Genomic DNA, 21293 nt, shown 5'->3' on the forward strand with positions numbered 1-21293 from the left:
TTACAATTGAATTCACTTTAGTGATTTGTTTCCAGAAATCAAGTCTTTCCAAATTGGCTGATCCGATGTGCTGAATGAATTGGTCAGACTATGTTAAATTCAGAAAACAAGAAATTATTTGATGGGCCATCAAACAAGGTGTAAATCACTTCAGAACCCAACTTCTACAAACACTTTAAGTTTAACTAGATCCTTTTGAAAATGTTACCCATGCTTTTTGATTGAGAGATTTGATAACTAAACTTCTACACCTGAAAAGCAGCATCTCTGAAAGTAAGGTTTTGTGCTAGCTTCCATGAAAAGCACAATTTTGGCTACACTTCTAAAGTGTTCTTAAAGCCTCAAATTAGGCATAAAATAGTCCAGGCAATAGACATCTCAGAAAATAAAAATTTAGGGAAATGAAAATGCTTTTAAAAAATACATTTACCACAGGAAAAGGTATTATAATCTAAGATCTGAACAAATGCAAAGCTGAGAAATTTAAATAGATGTTTTCTAGTTTCTCTGCTTGAGACATATAGAAAGAATTAAAACTACAAATACAAAGAACTAACATTTTTGCTCTTTGAGTTTAAAGTTATGAACCTAAATCCATACTTGAACATCTAAAGAAGCAATAAAATACATTAAAGCAGCGTCCCAAACAGGCCTCAAAAATATAATGCAAAGCTTGTAGGGTTTAATGTTTCTAGACATTCATCTAATTATTTATCTGGTTAACAAAACATGCTCCTGCCTCCCCCTAAAGAAGTTGTAATTATTGGGCAGAATGCAAATTAGTAACTCGAAGGGGCAAAACAAACAATGTTTCCCAAACTGATTCTATGGTTTTCTTGTAGGTTCACAGGAATCTGCAGTAGAGATTGCCTGCCTAAATACGTGCGGCATGTGCCTAAGTCCATTCTCATATATAAACACTATAAAGATTTATGTGAATTCACTGTAACTAAAATAAATTTGTTTGTTCTCTCAACTCATAATAGCTCTTAGTTATGTAAATAATTTAAGTGTTCAACATGACATTTTATAAACCTTATTAGTAAAATGTTTTGCTAAAATAAATGTGGTGGCTATTAAAATCTACATAGAAAATATAAATAGTTCTCTATGTAAATACATCTAGCAATCTAATATTCAATTAACTAATCTATACTGTATAACTCCGGGCTACAGTGTTATTTGACAACCACGTACAGGGGTTATATTTCTCGGGCTTGAATTTATATAATACAGACAAAAAAAGGTCTATACATGTCAAGTAAAGTTTCCCATACTTGTTGATAAGCAGCAAGAGTTAAATTTAAAAGACATTTCTGAAAACTACATGTCCCTAATTGTGACAAATGTGACTTGACATAATATTTACATACATAGAATCATGAAGAAAGCATCTTGTTTAAACCACATAATATCCCTTAATAATCTGCAGGGTTAAAGTATTCAAATTTATAGTCTGATTCCAGAAATGAGTTTACTGAAAAAAGGGACAGGAGACAAGGCATTTCAGCATAGCTCACTTTAGTGAAAGGAAACACAATACAGTTGTTGGCATGTTTCCACAGGAAAAGTCTGGCTCCCAGATGCTTGCTTCTAACTCCTTTAAAAATGTTCAACCAACTCAACTGACATTTTTGCATTCTCTGTGTTGTTCACTAATGACACACTAATCAAAAAAAAAAAAAAAAAAAAAAAAAAAAGTCAGCAGCTTTCACCCTTTAGGTACTTTCACGAAAAGCAACAGACCCACAGCACTGCCTCTTCTCACCGTTTATGGCCTATGCCACCAAATTCAATTATGTCAACTGCAAAATCTTCTCTCCAGCTTAAATACTGAAATAAAGCAATTGTAAAATATTCTTCTTATGACTCACTAGTAAAGAAAAATCAAGTTAAATCAGAAATAAGCAGAAAATAATAGCTGCAATACAGACTGTTTATACATACAATCTTTTGAGTAACATTTCCACATTTATTTCCACAAATATTAACAAATATCTCTATGAACACTGTGCTGTTCTCCTGCTCTCATGTATTAGGTCCAGAGTGGGATCAGCAGCTTTGGATATCTGATCTTCCCAGCTTCACATGCCACGTACTGCAGTACACCTCAGAGAGATGAGGGAGGACAGCAGGAATCTGGAAATAGTTCATAAGCAGGAGATGACAACTGCTCCCCAGGCATCTCGCCATTTTACTGCGGGATTGGCATGCAGCTGGGTCTCAGAGAAACTCAGGGCCTCCACAGTCCCAGATTACTTGAATTCTCCTGCAGCCGATCCTTTGGATCGTCCAGGCCTCATGCCAGAGACACAACAGTCCCAAATGTAGTTCAGGAACAACCATTTGTGCGGCCTGAGAGAGGTGATTTAACCAGGGACTGAGATTTAAGAGCCTTATGGAAACTATGATAAAATTCTATCCGACTTTAAACATTGTTTGTTGAATTATCTGAAACCACTGTTCACTATTTAGTAACGGAGATGTCTCACTTTTCTGGAAAAAAAATTGAAATATACAGGTATGAAAGCAAGTACAGATTCAGTTAATATATTTTGGGAGGTTGGAAGGAAGACATTCATGCTAGGCACCTGAGGTTTTTCCACGGACAATGGCTTTATTTTGAAAATGAGATTCCTTCCTTTAATCTCCAATTTATTCATTGTTGCCTTCAATATTCAAGGACAGTATGATCACCACAGACTGTCCTTAGGCAACAACCCAGCCAAAAACTGACGATGGAAGAGCCTTTTCCTTAAGGATATTGCAAGTTTCCAAGATCTTAACCTAGCTTTCAGTAGAACGCAAACTGCAATCTTTTTTAAACACAAAGAGAATTAAGATCTGCTAGGTAAAATGGAGTGCAATAAAAGAAATGTCTCCCCTGTGCCATCTGTGTCCCCACTTCGCTGTCCAGTCCAACTTTCATCAACTTACAACACACTAGCCTCAGCTTCTTCTGTATTCTTACGGAAGTGTCCTTTCCTTGGTCTGTGCACCTGCCCGCTGTGCTCCCCTACAGCCTGCCCCTCTCTGCTCCTGGGCAGAGGAAACCTGCTACGCCTTGCCCCCGCTGCCTAGGCCAGGCTGCAGCTTCGGAGCTGCACCTCACTGACCATTTTCCTCTCCTGGGGGCAACCAACCCTCCTCTTTCAAGACCATTACCCAGCTCAGGAGGCAGAAGCCAAGACAAGACAAACAGGTAGCCTCTTCCTCTGCTATCTTCCTTGTATGTTTGCAAACTGAACACTACAAATACAGTACACTGAACACACACAAGACACACACACGCACTGATATAACCAGCCCAGCTCACAAAGCTCTTGTTAATTTAAAATATTTTCTTCAGCTAATTTCTCTGTTTTGAAGAGAGTGGGAAGAAAAGCAGATAAAAGCACACCAAGAGGAAAAGATATGTACAGAGCGATTTGTGCAGATGCCTTTCTTAAGGTTGAAAAATTCAAGAGATCTGTGTCTCTCTAACTGAATGACTGTCAGCTTTTAAAGCCCACCTTGCTGGGTCTTATTTGAGAACCAGCTGTATAAATTACAGTTTTTTAATAGCTACCGCGTGGAAACCATAAAAGTTGAGAAGTAATAGCCTGAGGCACTGTATAACCTCCGATTGCTCATTTCTCAAAAAAATCTACTTAATGGTTTTAATTGCCTGATATGCAGCCATTCATCACAAATTCAAAAAGGAAAGGTTTCTTCATCTATCTATATAGTATTCATCACAGTTATACCCAAACAGCAGAGCAAGCCCAAAATTTCTGTTTTCATAAACATACATAATATAATTAACATTTTGCTGTGAACCTGTTGAACTACAATTCCTCAATTTTTGTGGTTAACAAACTATCTCGCATACCGAGACATTTCTTCTGAATGCTTTGCATTAGCTTCTTAATTAAAGTCGGCACTACCAAAGAAAACTACTTCGCTTTCACAAGAAAAAACTTTGGGTCCATAACCCATTGAAGACATGCATGCATAAACAAAGCGTTGTTCATACTTAACATGAAGCCAGCTGTCAAAAACGTAGTCAACAGTGAAAAAGCTATGATACAAGTAAAATTACTTTGTGTGATTTTTGTCTCTCCAGGATGACAAGCTTTTCAGAGATGGGATTCTATCTCTTAATAACAAACAACTTCTGTCACATACTGTTCACATTGGATTGTTTTTTACAAATCAATAGTGTCACGTTGTACATAGAAACCAGTATAAAAATGATTGACCAGTACTTGCAATAAAATACCTTATTTCAATAAGTAAACTCCTTTCAATGAGATATGTGCTAATTTGTTTTCAAAAGAATTTTTAAACATAAAATTCCAGCATTAAAAATACTTCCTTTTTAGACATGCTAGAGGATGCCTTTAATTTTTAGCAAACAAGCTTCAAAATGCCAATAAATGATGCAGATTTAACAATTCATTCTTAGGAATTTTATTTTTATTTGAAGGACTGGGTTTTTGGTCTGATTAGGCTTTAGAGTATTTCTCTTTTTTTTTTTTTTTTTTTATTAACTCTGAAATACAGAAATAAAATTCAGCCTTTGACAACCTGCAACTTTGATAAACATCAGTTTTCCAACAAGAATTCACTTAATTTGCTTCAGCAGTTAATAAGTTCAGGAAGGATACTACTATTTTCTCCATTTGGGAATTCTGAAACCTGCAAAGTCTTGCACGCATGCAATTCAACAAAAGAAAAACAAATATCTCAACATAATTAACTCCTTTGAACTTTCTTACTGATGAAGATCCTCTCCTTTCCACCACTACAAAACTGGAATACAGAAGATTCAATCTTTGAAATTCAGAAAATATATGCTTAGAATAAGCAAGGTATCTGTCTTAAAAGGGAAGAGAAAACAAAAACAGGGCTGCTTAGAGCATCAGAGAACACTAACCAAATAAACAATGAAAAGAAAATTCAACAAATTAGGTGTGCACAATTTTGGATAAATAAAAGATCTGATTCTTCTTCATTGTAAATGAGTCATTATAAATAGAGGACAACAACACTACATGTGTTACGCCAGCCAGAATAAACGTGTCCAGAATAAATGTATATAAAGTTAAAACAGAGTGTCTGAGCAAAGCTTGTATGCAGTTTATCTTATGTTTTCAGTAGAAGTATATTTTTAGATATGGAATACTCCTTTCCAAGAGTGTTTCTCAGTATAAAATCCGATAAAGAAGTCCAATCAGCAAATATGTCCCATAAATGCAAATCAGACTAGGTTTGAATATTTACTGGTATTATTCCGTTATTATCAGCTTCCTCGCTTGTATGTTTGTCAATGTGCATGATGAGGTGATAATGTCTTTTTACGACTTTTTTTTTTCTCCTTTCTAATAGCATCACACACAGCAGACTTCCTAACAGCTATGGGCCACCTGCTTTCCACAGACCATCAATTTACAAGAAACACAGAAGAGCCTCTGAACGCTACTTTTTCCCCTCAAGGACTTGCCAGTTTCCACTCAGGGGACAACTTATTCTTTTCAGCTGCACCAGATTGCCTCTTCTTCCATCACTGACACTTCCACCTAACATCAACTCAAAGAAAAGCATCTCCCTTTAGATGTAGGATTACATTAGCTGAAGATCAAGCTCTTGTAGCAAAGGCTGAGGTCCAGGTATCATGTTCCTAACCATCTCCTGCATATATTGTGTTTAAATACAAAAAGTTATCTGGATTCATAACTCATGACTCATGTTTATGAACATTTCATACTAGCTGAAGGACACTTCATGTTACATATAAATCACATAGAAGTACTGCCTCAAAACCCAATGCATCAAAGAATTCAGAGACCCAGCTCCAATTCATCATATAAGTTCGGGTTCAGTGATATACAGTTGAAAGAAGTCATATTTCAATGATCCCCACATTTGGCAAATAATCAAAGACATTTAGTAGACCTCAAATCCCAGCGGTCATCACAACAAAACTTCATATTTCAGAGAGAAAAAATCCTTGCTATTCTCTGACATCCTTCTCTGACAAGTAGTTTATATCTGCTTTTCACTGCTCTTGTATTGTTTGAATTACTTCAGATTTACAGCAAAGTAAATAAGCCCTGTAGCACCTCTTAATCTATTTTTGGTACTCCACCTACCAGTAAGATACTATTGACAAAAAATTCCCAAATATTAAAATAATGTAATAGCTAAACAAGTGAAAAATATTAATTTCTTATCACTGAGATCCAACCTTCGGAAAAAAAGTGATTTTGTAGAATGACCTATCTATCACAACTGGCTTAAAATTGGAAGAAAAAAGTCTTTGCTACGTAATCGAATCTGCCAGATGCTTTAATTGAAATTGTTCAAAACACTTTTAGTAATTACTTTGGAAAATCATCTTTAGTACTACCCTCAAGAAAGTTGATCTTGTATCTGGTCTTTTCAGCTCCAAGTATTCCAGACCCTTATAAGCTGATTTACAATTTATATTCAGAAACCATTTCATTTACTAATAAAGGGCAGTTAGAATTCCTTCTGTGCCTAAAAATTCAATAGCACATAAGCACTAAATACAGCCTCTGTAGACAAGTAGTAAAGAAGAATTTCATGTTTGTTTGCTGCAAACAACAAACACTGGGAGGAATTTGGACAATATACCAGGATATAAAATACACTGAGCAGTGTTCACAAATAACATCTCAGATTCCATGATCTGTGATCCTGTGACCACCTGCATCTCTGCTGACTTAAACCTACTGCTCTTATCCACATCAAACAATTAACAGTTCCTTCATTTTAGATTACTGATTTTAGGAGCTAATTGTACAGCTGTAATCCACAACTGGGACTGCTTGACACCAAAACCCTATACTGGGCCCCTGGACCCTCACCATGAAATCTTGAAAACTCAAAAAAGAAAAAAAAGGAAAAAAAAAGAAAAAAGCAAGGTCTTCTGAAAAGACACTTTCATTAACACATCACTGTGTAAGCCTCACTTTCAGCACCAAATAATCAGTGCATCTGACACTGCACATACAGAACAGAAACATAAAAAGGCTCTAAGTGGCAGGATTCTATGTTCCTGAATGACAAACCAAATTTACACTCAAACCCCACTTAAGACAACAATGCTGCTTAAAGAGACAACTATGAGTAAGAGACAGGCTGATAATTCCCTACCATCATACACAATGTCAGAAATAGGTTCTAAAACAAGATCAATATAATTTAAAAACTCTTTAAAGAGTTTGCTTAAAATAAGACAACACACCACATGCACACACACACAAACATACAGAAGTGTTTCTTTGGAAACCACATTTACTGCTGCATAAAACTTGCAAACATTTCTTACTATTCCCTGAGCTTTGCCCCAGTTACAAAAGACATCTCAGCTCCCAGCTACAGAAAAAGTCTGAAATGGATGTACTGGCCAGATACCTGGGCTTGACTAAGCTGTTGGCACAGCGTTGATAGTGGGGATCAAAAGATTAAGGCAAGTTTTCCATTCCCAGGACTCTTGGGCCAACTAGAGATTGGATCGATCCCAAAATTTAATTTACAGCAAACTAAGAACTGCTGCAAGTTCTATTGGTTGGCTTCATGCTCCACAACAGCTCCCCTGGCTGGTGATCATGACAGCACTGGATTTCAGCCCCATCCTTACTTCTCACTCATCCAGGAGTTCTCTGTGCTATGGACAGGCTGAGAATAAATGGGACAAAGCCAGGTATGCCAGCATTATGTCCCATCACATTACATCACTTAGGGATTTCCAACCATACCTATTCTGTAAGAGCAGCTTTTCACCCATGTTGCACTTGCCGAGAGGCACCAGCTAAGAGGCATCAAAATAAGAATCAAACCTTGTCTTCAGAATCATTTTAATGGAAACTAGGGTTCACAAGGTGGAAACTAAGTGTGCAGATCAGGAAGGGAACAGAACAAAGAAAGAAAACTTAACATTGAAAATTAAGATAAATACATTAACTTAGACTAAGACCTCTTTTCTCCTGTTGTGCAAGAGTGCTGTAGAGAGTACATAAACTATATTGAGGTTGCAGAAAGAACCAAGGCAGCAGGCAGTAGTTAGTACTGCAAATCTGGGTACATGGTCCATGCAGACAAGAAACCTCGAAAGAAAATAACAGAAGCCATTTTAAAATCTTGTCACTGAAATCCCGGGTTAGTCAAGAACTTTGTTCTCCAAGGACAGTAACAGACGACAACGTGTTTAAAGCTGACAAATTTATCTCCTTTTCTGACAAGGCAACTCTCCTGTTTAAAACATAACTGAATTAAGGATTCTGTGCAGCTAGATAGCTTTACAAACATACACACACACACAACTGTTTAATATTCTTAAAGCTATTTTATGTTAGAGTTAAGGAATCATCTATGCTTATAATAGCCAGCTGTGAACTGCAACACATACTTGTCATGTCGAAACTAAAAATTAATGAAAATAAAGTTTAAGGTAGAAAATAAATAGCTACTCAAACAAAAATGGGTCTTCACTGACAACATCTTTATTTCTGCTAGACTAAGTTTTCCTTTGCTATTTCTTTTTATTAAAAAAAAAAAAGAAAAAACGAAGACCAGCTTAGTTTGCTGAAGATAGCTAAACTTTCCTTTCCTGAAGGACCTTGAAAGGAAGATTTCCAAGCTGGGAAACCTTTGGCAGTTCTGATGTTTTTGACTCTACCTAAACAACCAGAGTACTTATTAAACCCTCTTTCTAGCACTGAGAACAAGGAAATGATGCTTCTGTGGTAAATATGAATTTGTATGTGCTATTAGAGAAGAAAGCGACTTAGAAGATGTAGAGATTAATTCTCCCATACTTCCTTATATCTATTCCCACTACCAACATATTCCTCCTACCAACAGACAGCACAAATTTAATACCACTGAAATCTAAGCTTTTAATGTGCTAATAGAATGTTACCATTCTGGATACTGGTTTGAAGTTATTCAGTTCCTGGCTGGAAAATTTGTTTTTTTGTTTTTTTACACTGTCTCTACCGCAAGAGAAAAAAAGCAAAACAATGTGATAGCTGGTAAACACAGTATCAGCCACTGCTGATTATTGCTACAGTTTTATCAGAATCCTAATTTTCAAAATTATGCAAAAATTCTTTTTAAATCCACCTTCTTATACAAACCTTCTTTACTCAAATATCAAACACAATATTATAATATGGTCTGCATTGTGCAAGGTAAGATGGTCCTTTCTGAAAAGTTTACAGTTCAAATAGACAAGATGGACAAAGCCTAAGACAAGCAAACGATAATCCCTACTTTACAACATGAAACTGAAGCACCATTGCAAGAGTATAGGGAAAGAATGTTATTATACAAAAAAATGAAACTAGATTTCTTTAACAGCAGAAGGGCTACTGTTTGTTTGTGACAGCTCTTCTGTTACCTTTCAGATTTGCCACATTAGGAGACAAGAGTTCCTGGAAAACTGATATAAACATGGGATAAAAGTGAAAATAGTCTAAATTGTTGCAGTATCTCATCAATTCTGCAGCTCTCTGAAGACAAAATTCAAAGTTAAGTATTTCAACGATTGTCCTTCAACCAGTAGTCCATGTGTTACTGCTACAGATCTACTTACTATTGGAGATTCAAATGAACAGAAGACATAAGTGAAGCTCAGGAAAGAGTAATTATTCTAGGACACATTAGAGGTTCATTAACTAAAGCATAAGCAAGCACACAAGATCCTTGCTCTCCTGTAAGAGCCTGAGCATCCATAAAGCATTACAATAGGCTTTAGCTGCCTCCCTCCAGCTGTAAGGTTTAGCCCTGTAATGTAAATTTTATAGTCATTGCAGAAGAGTTTTTCAGCACATATGGCATAATGCACCCAATTTCAGAAGAACATGTGCCTCTGTGCTGGACTCAGGCATACTGAAAGAATGGAAAAAAACATCCTCCCCAGCTATACAGACTGAGTAGGTCTTAAATAAATGAGCTCTCCTATAATTTTAAGGTAAACATTTTCATCAGACATTCATTTTATCTGCTCCTTTAGTTCACTGAAATGACCCTAAAATTAAAACCAAGGCATACTTTATTTTTTTTCCCATGGATAAAACATTCAACATAACAGATGCATAAGATTAATCAGCATTGCATGCTGTGACTGATTCTTCCTCTCAAGCTATTGCTTTTAGCTGCACCCTAACAGCAAGAAACATAGAATATTATTTTGTACAAAATTGTTATTTATTGTCATATCACCCTTACATGTCATTTTTAAATTATGGTAACCAGATAGCTCATTTTTGCATATCTTATTAAAATACAAGCAAGAAAAAGAGCCTTCCTCCTACTATCTGAATGTCTATAATCTTTAACAGCTTTTGGCAAGCTCTCTTTTTTGTTTCGCTATCTGAAATATATTCTTGGCCATCTAGCTGTATAATCATTTGACCATATCAAAAAGCCCACAGTAAGAAGTTGCTGAATAATCACAGTCATTCTGGAAGATCTGAAACAAAATCCTTCTGTTGCCTTTATTTATGGTTCACGTCCAGGGCACTTCTAAACCAACATAATGCTTTGTTGCAGGATTGTAACACCACGTATTAGGCAGTAGCTGATGACGTATGAAGTGATAGACAATTTCTGTTTAATACCAATGCCAAAACAAACAAAGAAAAGAACGATGGGCAAGTTGGTGGAAAAAGCTGTAAGGCAAGTCAATTATTTAATTTTAAAAAATTACATGCCAGAGACAATGTTAATGAGCCAAAAGTCCCATGAGACCACTTTTACACTTTCTGCACAATTTTGATGCCCCTTCTCAAGAAAACTGAATTGTTCTCACTCAGGCCTGGTTAAAGACACATTTTCTTTCAATGTTATAGCAAAAGGTTGAAATTTGAATGCAACTTATTCATCACGTTACTTTGCCCATTTACTTTTAGCCACTCACAGTTAATTCAAGCTAGAAGTGGAAAAGAAATTATCACAAGTCACATATTAAAAAATCTCAACAATACCTGGAAGTTCTTCATAAATGCTATCATCTATTGGTTCACTGCTTGCTTGTGCAACATCATCGTATTCTTCTTCCTCTGCCTCCTCCTCAGGAATAGCATTAGATTCCATGTCTATATAATAGCAGTTTAAAAAGTTAACGCTTACTAGAAAAGAAAGCCTGAATGGAAATTTATGCAAAATGAAAACATCGTATTTATTGATTTTTTTCAATTGTAAATAAAGTTCTACATACAACTCTTGCAAAATAAATGACACTCAGATCTCATCAGATCTCAAACATTTAATTTCATTTTCTACACGTGGGTGCTTATGGTATATTCTGCTTATTTTCTTCTAGTGTTCATCAGGGAGGGCTTTCAAGCAAATAGTATCCTTGAAAACAAGCAAAAATCTTGCAAAACAAGGAAAGTCACGTAAAAGTTACAACATGATCAAGGACTAGGACCTGCAATTCAAAACTTGGACAAGTGGGAATACTAAATATACAAATGTGACAGATCTATAATGGACTGAACAACCATCCCTAAGCAGTACTGATCATGAAGACTACTGCTTTACTAACTAGCTTACCTTGAATTACAAATTTGACTTGCTGTACCCATTCCTCTGCTTCTTTGGGAGTGGCAGCTGTAAACTATTAAATATTTGTTAATTATTAGTAGTAGTAATGATAAAAATGCAACTATAATTTTATTAGCAATAGAAGGATTCTAGCATTCTTGTCACTTCCTCAAGGAACCATTAGCAATTCTTTTCATGTCTTCTGGTACTTTTCTTGCAAGGATGCTTCTTATAATGTACAGCTAATTTTGACAAATTTACGTAATTGAAGGAGAGGATGATGGATTTGAAACTCTGATCAGCAGCTGGCAGCTGTGCAGAAAAAAGCTGCTTCTCTTCATCAATGTCAAAGCCAGAACTGATGAACAAAATTTGCCCTTGACAATTAGAAGACACCCATGAATTTTTTTAGACTGCTGGGTACAGTTTTCTTAAAAATGTTCCTGTCAGACTCCAACACACTACCTGACAGCTTAATTAACTGGCTTTCAACTGCAATCTCAGATATTTAAAACTTATTAAACTTACATTCCATATTGATGTCTAGCTGATAGATCTCTGAATTGCATAGCTGATATGTGCTTTTACCTAGATTTTCCTTGCAAAGCTATGTCCAATACTACGTATTTAACACTGATATATATTTTGTTTAAGTTTTTCTTACTGCTTAATTCATCCAAGAAATCATGCAGACATACTATATAATAGATACTAAAATATCAACATTGAAATGACCCATAGATAAAGATGATAGATTTCCTTGTTCTTGTCCAAAAAGATAATATTTGAACACATACATGTATATTTTAAATCAGATTATTTTTCCTAATATATGAATTACAGTATATGCAAGTGAGGGGTTTTTTTTTTCATTAAGGTGTCAGTGAAAGTTGTTTTACTGAAATGTTAATTCAGTTACTGGAATTGTAACAGCTTTATCAATTTAATTTCAAGTCGACATTAAAAGCCCAACCTGATAAATGCGCTTATCAGCAGCAGAGATTTCAAAACAGCAATCTTTCTTTGCATCCTTCCGAAGGCTATTATTCATTCTGATGGTGTAACCCTCTAAGGCAAATTCACCTTTCTGTTGTTTGTCTGTCGGAGATAAAAAACAAAGTTAGAGCTTCATTTACAACAACGAACGTAAGTGGCTCAGCAGGTTATCATTTATTCAGATTTTGTTTTCTATTTCATGAATTTTACAAAGAACAGGGGGGGATTAGCAAAACGATTAGGTGATACTTCTGCAGATAAAGCTTTATTTTAAAAGGAAGATGTACACAAAAGTATATTTTTCTGCAGGATGCCTAGGGAATTTCACAGGGAGGTGTTTGCAGATGGTGGTCTTATTTAGTAAGAAGTGCATGTTATGACATTTGTATCTAGGGAAAGTCAAGAACTGGAACTTGCAAGGCAAGCTTCCTATATATCAGCATCCCTTTCAGGTTCAGTAAACCAATGGGAAAACCCGTTTAACTCAGAACTTGGTGAACTCCCTCCTTAAACTAACCACTTTACTCAAAAAATAAACTTTAAACTTCTTTTCAAGCAACTGCAAAAGCTTCTCTTCACATTTCCCAACCACCCAGATGGATCTCCTTTTCACACGGTAAAAGCACAGAATGAGTTTTGTTAGAAATTCAGACATGTTCCAAAAGCATTCTTCTCAATGCAGCAAGCGTTTAATTAGTCAATAAAACTGCTGAGCCCTACCACAGTTGATTATGTAGAGCCATGTGGCTGTTTTAAAGACAATTCTACATTTCAGTTTTAGAGGTTCTGGTTTATAGAAGTATCACTTAGAACAGGCCTGAGTTTAAATATACTGCATGTTGGGTTAGCGGCACCAGTGTGTTCCTTCTGAGCACTTTAACTGGAATGCCTACTTCCAATTTTATGTGTTCTGGCATGTTTTAGTGGATAATGAAAACAAAACAAACACAAAAGTAATCTAGTTCTGTGATTTCTGTAGACCACAGTGCAGCAATCAAGTAAGACATTCATCTTCAGCTGCATTTTGCTCAGATCTCCTGTAACAAAGTGCAAATGCCTACAAAACAAAATGGCATTAAGTAAGGTCTTTTTTTTCACAGTGGGGAAAAGTATTAATAAACAACCACACTTCCAAGTATCAACAAACATGACTTAGGTGCAAATCAAGCACCCATTGCTTATATATGTCAGCAAAAAGGGAAAGCTTCTACAGTGGATGAAATTTTTAAAAACTACAATTTCAACATAATTTTGACACCTATCTGGAAACTCAATAGCAAAGAAAATCTATTTTTCACTCCTGAAAGAGCAAAAAGCAGATTAACATAGCAATATGGACAGGGTGTAAGGGCAGTCACCAAACAAATACTCGGCCAGTAAACTTACGTGCAGAGAGTCACAAATTCTCCGCGTTTCCTCTTGTTTATGAATTCTCACCCAAGGCAAGTAAATACCAAAAAAATGGAATTACATGAGCAATTCCAGGGCACAGAATAACATTCTATTTTCTCGTTCTCGTCGCTTCCCCCTCAGTAAGGTTTACTATGTCTTCACTGAGTACTGTGACACAGTACTAATATGTTATGTTTGTTCAATCTTCCACCTCCATATCAAACAGCACACAGATGCAAAATTCATGAAATCACACTAAGGCAGATATTAGAAATAATAACCTGCAACAGGTTAACTAGGCCCCTTTTAATGAAATTCATTTCAGCCTAGAAATTTTATTCTTCCTTATGACCGCAGGGAGAAGATGAAGTGAAACACGTTAATTTCTCACTCTCTAGTGCTGGAGGTTTATCGAAACTCAAGAAGACAGCAACACGCAGACAGAATAAACAAGCATCAGGTTCAAAAGGCAAAATCATTTTGTCAAAATAAAAATGAGGCAAGTTATTCAAATTTAGTCTCTTGGCATATTTCCGAGAATACTTCTCTGTCACAGGGACAATCCCTTTCCATGGTAATACAATTTTATAGAGTTAATCTCAGATGATCTTCGTACTGGTACTAGTTCTTTCAAAGAGCATTACGACTAAAATACAAAGACACTACACTCCGTGCAAAATGAAAATGCAATGCATGCTATCCATATTGCACTTGTTTTATTGTTTATATTGTCTTTGTCTTATCTCTCCAAATACCCCATTCTCGTGCTAATGAAAATCACTTTATAACAGACTAGTTATAACATTACTGCTTTTACTGCACAGACAATTAGAAGCAAAGTACCCCGATTATAGCCCAGCCTAGCATTATGCGTATGCTTAATTTGTAGAGCATGAGGAAATTCTAAGACAATGGGACAGTTCACAGTCCTGACCCAGAATCCATTAAAGTTTACAGAAAGACTCTCAGTATGCACCCACACTGTCAGTGGCAGTCAAGCCAGAGAGAAGACCTAATGTGTCCTGAGAAATAGCTCCACAAGCGTGGAACGGCAGGACACAGGGCAGCTGCAGCTCAACTGCACGCACTGACGGTGACAAGCACTGGTGGCCTATAAATCCCAGCTGCTCTTGCAGAACACATCTTTCTAGGGAGGACTGGAGACCAACGCATTACCCAGTTGCCATGAGTAGACTATAATACATGATAGCAACATGGCCAGGCACAATAGTCAAGTGCATGCTTGAAGGCAAGATCATTTATTAGCGAAGGCTTGCAGGTAACGAGGCATACAAACGAAGCATGGGCTTTCAGCTAAAAGCTGCCATTACAAGTTAGCCCCACAGTGACTTCTGTGAACTTTGGATGAAGCTCACAACATATAAAGTTAAGTATGCATGTTAATATTTGCAAGGTAAGAAGAGCCTGTTTTTGCTTGCATGCACTCAATTGGCATTAGAATTCTACGCTTATATTAGAAATATCTTCTAAATATGTTGTGCTTTAGTGACAGCTAAATAGCTTTAGATTTTTAAGAAACCTTAAAATGTCTGGACTTTACTTTGAGACTAAAAATTAGATATAGTCATTTTTAATGGCAGAACCTTTAAGTGTCAATGGCTTCGGGGAGTACAGTTCCATTATAGAGATTTCACTTTCATTTTGAATCCACAAATCAGACCCAGAGTTTTCCTAGATAAACATACAAAAGCTTATTAGAAAGAACTAAGGAAGAGACATATAAATGGAACACACTTTTCTGAAGAAAGATAATATTCTTGTTGCCTCTTACTTTCCCAACATAGGGCTTCCCAATTTAACAACAGGAAGCCCTTAAGTTGTCACAGAAAAACATAGAACAGAACTGCGAAAATGTAGTATTATGAATCTTGTAAAAACAAAAAAAGAACATGAACGTTTTCAAGCATAAGTTCTTCCACAGTTCACAGAATCACAGAATGATTGAGGTTAGAAGGGACTTTTGGAGACCATCGAATCCAATCACCCTGCTCAAGCTGGGTCACCCTACAGCATGTGGCACAGGATTGCAAACAGGCAGCTTCTGAATATATCCAGAGAAGAAGATTCCACACCCTCTCTGGGCAACCTGTTAAGAGTGCTCTGTTATGCTCATAGTAAAGTTTTTCCTCATATTCAGACAGACCTTCCTGTATTTCAGTTTATGCCTATTGCCTTTCATTCTATCACTGGGCATCACTGAGAAGTCTGGCCCCATCCTCTTTACATCCTCCCTTCAGATACTTATACACATCGTTAAGATCCCCTCAGTTAGGTCATATCTCATTTCAGAATGAGCTGTTCTCTACTCTCATCTCCTCATCATCTTCTTTTCACCCATATCAGGAATATATCAGGAAAAAAAAATGAGTCTTTGGAGATCATTTTGCATCAGGAATTCAGAATGGTAAAAAACAGTGTAACAGAGCAGATAGTCAGGCACTAGGTATTAAAAAAACTCAAAAAGAGTACACAAACATTTTAGAAATAGGATTGGAGGCATATTTTAAATAGAGAAAATAAAAATTTTAATGAAATTTGAGAGCTGCTTTAAATAGTTTTCTTCCATACAAATTTCATGCCTCCCAAAAATAGTGAAACATTGTTAACAACGGAAATCGGGCCAATATTAGGAAAAGAAAATCTCAAGGGAAACACAGAAAAAAGTTCTGAAGTAGTCTTGCATAACTAAGTCCATGGGAACTTTTAAAACAAAGGAGGGCAAACCTTCAACTGGGTCTTGAAATGATTGGGTTGTAAATTTGAAGCCTAAGGCAATGTGGCCATATTAATAGCACATGTAAGAAGAATTAAAGCATTCTGAAGAACAGAGAGGACTCTGATAGTACAAAGGAAAGAAGTTACAGAGAAAGGCATAAGGAACTGAAGGCAAACAGTAAGATTTCAGGGACTGATAAATTATAGATTCTAATAGTATCTATAAATACTTTAACTCTTGTCTTTTTGAGATTTTGAGTCTTTAAGATCTTATGGTTCACATGGCTTCATGCTAAATGTACTTTCACATACTTTCCCATATGCAGTATGTCTGCTTTCTAAAAATAGTAAATGTCAGTATTTCCAAAATGGTAATTTCTTTTCCAGCTTTTGGAGCATGCACAGGAATTCTTTTCTTTTAGAGAGTGAATATGACATGCAATAAAGTTTTTTGTTTAATCTAGTCCTTTGAAAAATTTAGATAAAAAAAAAAACAAAGAAACGGAGGCAAAGATTGAAACACATTATTTAGGGCAACAGCTTAACTTGTTTATATTGGAGGTGAGACTTGTATGTCACTGGGCCAAACACTTGTCCAAAGGAACTGACTGAACCTACCAATCAATCCAGGAGTTGTGAACCACTAAGATGCCAGGAAATCTTAAAGAACTGGGCACTAATTTAACAGCCTGAAAATGTTTTAAGTTGCGCTGTTGACTGAAAGATTTTTTTTTAACTAACAGTAGCATCTGCTCTTCTTCCCAGAGATGCGCTGCTGGACCAGACAATTTGGAGTATTTTATTGTATATTGGTAAGGATCATTTGCATTTCAGATATTTTTCAATTAGAAAAATTTAATTACTACAGTTTTGTAGCATCTTGTGATCAGATATTCTAATCAGGATCACATTACTTAAGGACTTATACAAACGGGTACCTTCAAGAAACTTGGAACTACTTGTTTGCACATCTAAACTCACTTTAAAATCAAAAAGTATTACAAATGTGTAGCCACAAGTGGAATAAAATACTAGGATTTAAAAAAGTAACTGTGTGAACAAACTGAATTCAGAAGGATATTTTCATCTGCCTATATCATTAAATCACATTATAAACTGAAACACAGGTGATCAGGGAGAATCAAGACTCGCTGACCAAGTATTTTTTCTTGTTTTGGTTGCCTTTTTTTTCCCCCCTTTCTCATTAGATGGCCATAGCAGGATGTGATGGCAATCAAAAGAATCAAAGTCCTACTGAGCATACACAGTTCCCGCAGATTTAGATTACGGATTCTATCAAAACTGAAGTCAAAACTGAAAGAGTTTTTCTTGTCTTTCCTATCATGTGTTTGTTCAGAGGTGGAGGTTTATGAGAAGGAGGTCTGCAGCTAACAGACGAACATACAGCAGCAGCTATCCATTAGGCTTGTGAATCCTTCCTCACTGCTAGGAGAATTGTGTAAGCCTAGCATGGAGCGGGAATTCTAGTAGCACAGTTAGGTGAGTTAGAAGAGATTTGCAAATCCAGCTCTAACTGGAATTTCCTCTCCTTTAATGTTGTTCAATTATCTGGCATTTTTAAAAAAAGGTTTTTTTGTGTGTATATATATATATATATTTGTAAAAATATGTATTTATATATATGTACACACACACATATATATAATATGTTTGTGTGTGTGTGTATCATCTGCATAAATGGAAGTAGTGCGTCCACTGGCCTGCCCATTGCTACTTCACCATTCAGAAGAGACTTCCAGAACTGTTATGTACTTGCTAAAAAATGTCCATGAACTGAGACTTAAAAAGAGCTCTGAATTACTCCTCTCTTCAGACTTGTGCTACCAGCAGACAGGTAGTACCATTTCCAAGTTATAAAAATTAATATAAATTTTTAGTGTTCATTAAGAGAGAAAAAAAATACCATGGTGTTATCAGTTACTGTCTTGCTAAACATTTAGCTGGTCTCTGCAGATTGCTGAGAAAGGAGCCTAGTGAAGAAAAAGTAATGAAGCCATTAATTCATTCGTTTATAAAGCAACAGATTAACTTTCTTTACATGCACTTGAGGTCCAAAGAGCAAGCTATACCACCTAGGTGCCCAAATACCTTGGTACTGCCAGACAGTCTGATCACAGAGAACATGTAAACAAGGTACCAAGTTGAGGCTACTGTTGGCATGAAAAAAAAATAAAAAAAAATGGAAAAGACTTGTGCAAGGAAAGACTATGAAAAGGGAGGGCCAGGTGAGCTCTTGGAAGTCAAGGCTGGCTTTGACATTTGAACACGCTTCTCTGCAATGTTACAGGCTGTATCTTGCCAATGAACACTGCAGCACAGGCACAGATAAAATGTAAGTTCAATACCTACGTCTGCCACTTAATTAGGTTAAACCTTTAAGTCCTGTTCCTTCATCTACCCCATACATCCTTGAATATGAAAAATGTAGATGACTCGCTTAGACTTGTCTATGTTTCAGGGATAAATAACATTGCTTCACTATCCAGTGCTGCACCAAATTTACCACACAAAGGGAGAAATGAGACATGCATTATCCAGTAGGCATTGCAAATATTAAAAGGATGCTTGTAATCTCCCTTTCTCACACACATTCTCACCCACAAAACGGTCTAATTTATTTTAGTTTCACAAGCTTTAGCTTGTGCTGTATTTGCCTGACTGGGCCTCGTAACTCTCAGTAACAGTAAACAAGTCCGAAAAAAATGGTTCTGAAACTTTTGCTTACATATATTTGTGAGCTTTATACTCTACTATATCTACTGTTTTCCCAAATGTAGGAAGGAGGAAGTTACAAGAATTAAAAGTGGTTTGGAAATAATAGAGCCACATAATCTAAAAAAAGGCATCCTATACCCTCAAATTTAGCAGTCAGCTACATTTACACTGATATTTAACCATACAAATCAAACCTTGATCAACAAAATACACACTTCATCAGATACAAAATATCCTTCACTGATAAGCAGTCTGCATGTCCCAGATTTAAAAACATACACAATGCAAAACAAACCAAACCGGAACTAGAATGTGAGCATATATGGAATCCCTTGTCTCATTTGTCTCTCTTCAAACTGGGTTCACATTGACAAGGGGAAATTTTCCTGTTGTGTGAATCAGCTCTGGAATCTGTCAGTAACCAGGACCCAGCTGATACAAAATGTCTGCAGACACTGCACAGACTAGGGCAGACCAATATCATTTAGACAGCTGCCATCCAAACAATTCAGGAGGTGGCAGCAATTTGCATTAGGCCAGCCATTACCTCTCTGAAATGCCGGAACACCAATGCACACAGCGTGGGGAATAAACTGGAAGAATTAGAGATCTGAGTGCGGTTGCAGGGCCGTGATCTCACTGCAGTCACACAGACAAGGTAGGAGAGCTCGCATGACTGGAATGCTGTCATGGATGGCTATGTGCTTTTTAGGAAAGACAGGCCAGGAAGGTGAGGTGGTGGAGCTGCTCTTTATGTGAGACAGCAACTGGAATGTATCAGGCTCTGCCTAGGCGAGGAGGAGGAGGAGGCAGTCGAGAGCTTATGGGTAAAGATCAAAGGGCAGGCTAACATGGGGGACACTGTTGTGGTGTTTACTACAGGTCACCTGATCAGGAAGTCAGCAAGGCTGCCTACAGGCAGCTAGAAGTAGCCTCATGATCAATACTTAGAGAGTGACGGAGCACTGTCACAGGTTGCCCAGAGAGGTTGTGGAGTCTCCTTCACTGGAGATATTCAAAAGCTGCCTGGATGCACTCCTGTCTAACATGCTCTAGGTGACTGTGCTTGAGCAGGAGGATTGAACCAACCTCAGTCGCTCTGTGATTCTGTGAAATGCACACTTCACTAATACCGTAGAGTTGTTGAGAGCACAGTTGCATTTTCTACATGGCCCAAGTTAGCTGGTACAGCATCGAATGTCATGGCAAAAGAGAAAGGCCCAAACACTACAGCATACTTCAGCAAGTAGTATTGCTAGCCATAACAGTGAGAATGAACATGGTTTCAGGTTCTTCCAGTAAATAAATGCCAAACTTCCTCAGGATTCTCCCCTCACACACCTAGTCCTTGCTGACAATCAGCAGCTAAACAGCATAATAAACAGCAGTACCTACATTCACAACCATCAGGGTGACAGCGCAATTTCATTACTAAACTAGTTTGCCATGAAATTAAAGCAGTCACGAGTATCCAGTTTCCAGGCAATGCTGGCAATTCACTTCTGCACTGGAAAGGGTACCTTCATGTACTATTGCATCAGAAGGCTGAAGGAAATGTCTCAGCTCAATCTACAAAAAAAAAAATCCTCTTTCCTTATACATGAGCTCTGGAGTAACTGGCCAGGTCATCCCAGATCTGGAAGATAACATGTTTCCATCATGCTGTGCTCATTTTTCTGCAGTGAGAGCATCAGACACCTGAACAGAAATTCTAGTATCTGATTTGTTTGCTTCCTTCCTGAGCTACTGTTCTGAGTCGATCCATGTTCGTATAATTCTCCAAAGTTGCTCCATGGACTAAGTGTCTCTACAATACCAGGTTACAAACAGGTTAGGTTACAATCAGAAGGATCTTCTCCTCAAAATCTGTAGTC

General features: G+C 36.9%; 1 protein-coding gene across 2 annotated transcripts in view; it reads right to left on the reverse strand.

Annotated features, from left to right (window-relative positions):
- The window catches only part of SKAP2 (src kinase associated phosphoprotein 2), a 120182-nt gene that overhangs the window by 26823 nt on the left and 72066 nt on the right, over positions 1-21293 (reverse strand). For both annotated transcript variants that reach the window (XM_062569251.1, XM_062569250.1), the window contains 3 exons: positions 12533-12657; positions 11569-11632; positions 10998-11108 (listed from right to left, as the gene is read on the reverse strand). In XM_062569251.1, coding sequence (XP_062425235.1) covers positions 10998-11108; positions 11569-11632; positions 12533-12657 — 300 coding nt within the window. The remainder of the gene's footprint in view (positions 1-10997; positions 11109-11568; positions 11633-12532; positions 12658-21293) is intronic.

The sequence above is a fragment of the Rhea pennata genome, chromosome 2 (genome assembly GCF_028389875.1).
Source record: "Rhea pennata isolate bPtePen1 chromosome 2, bPtePen1.pri, whole genome shotgun sequence".
In the NCBI taxonomy this organism is placed as follows: domain Eukaryota; kingdom Metazoa; phylum Chordata; class Aves; order Rheiformes; family Rheidae; genus Rhea; species Rhea pennata.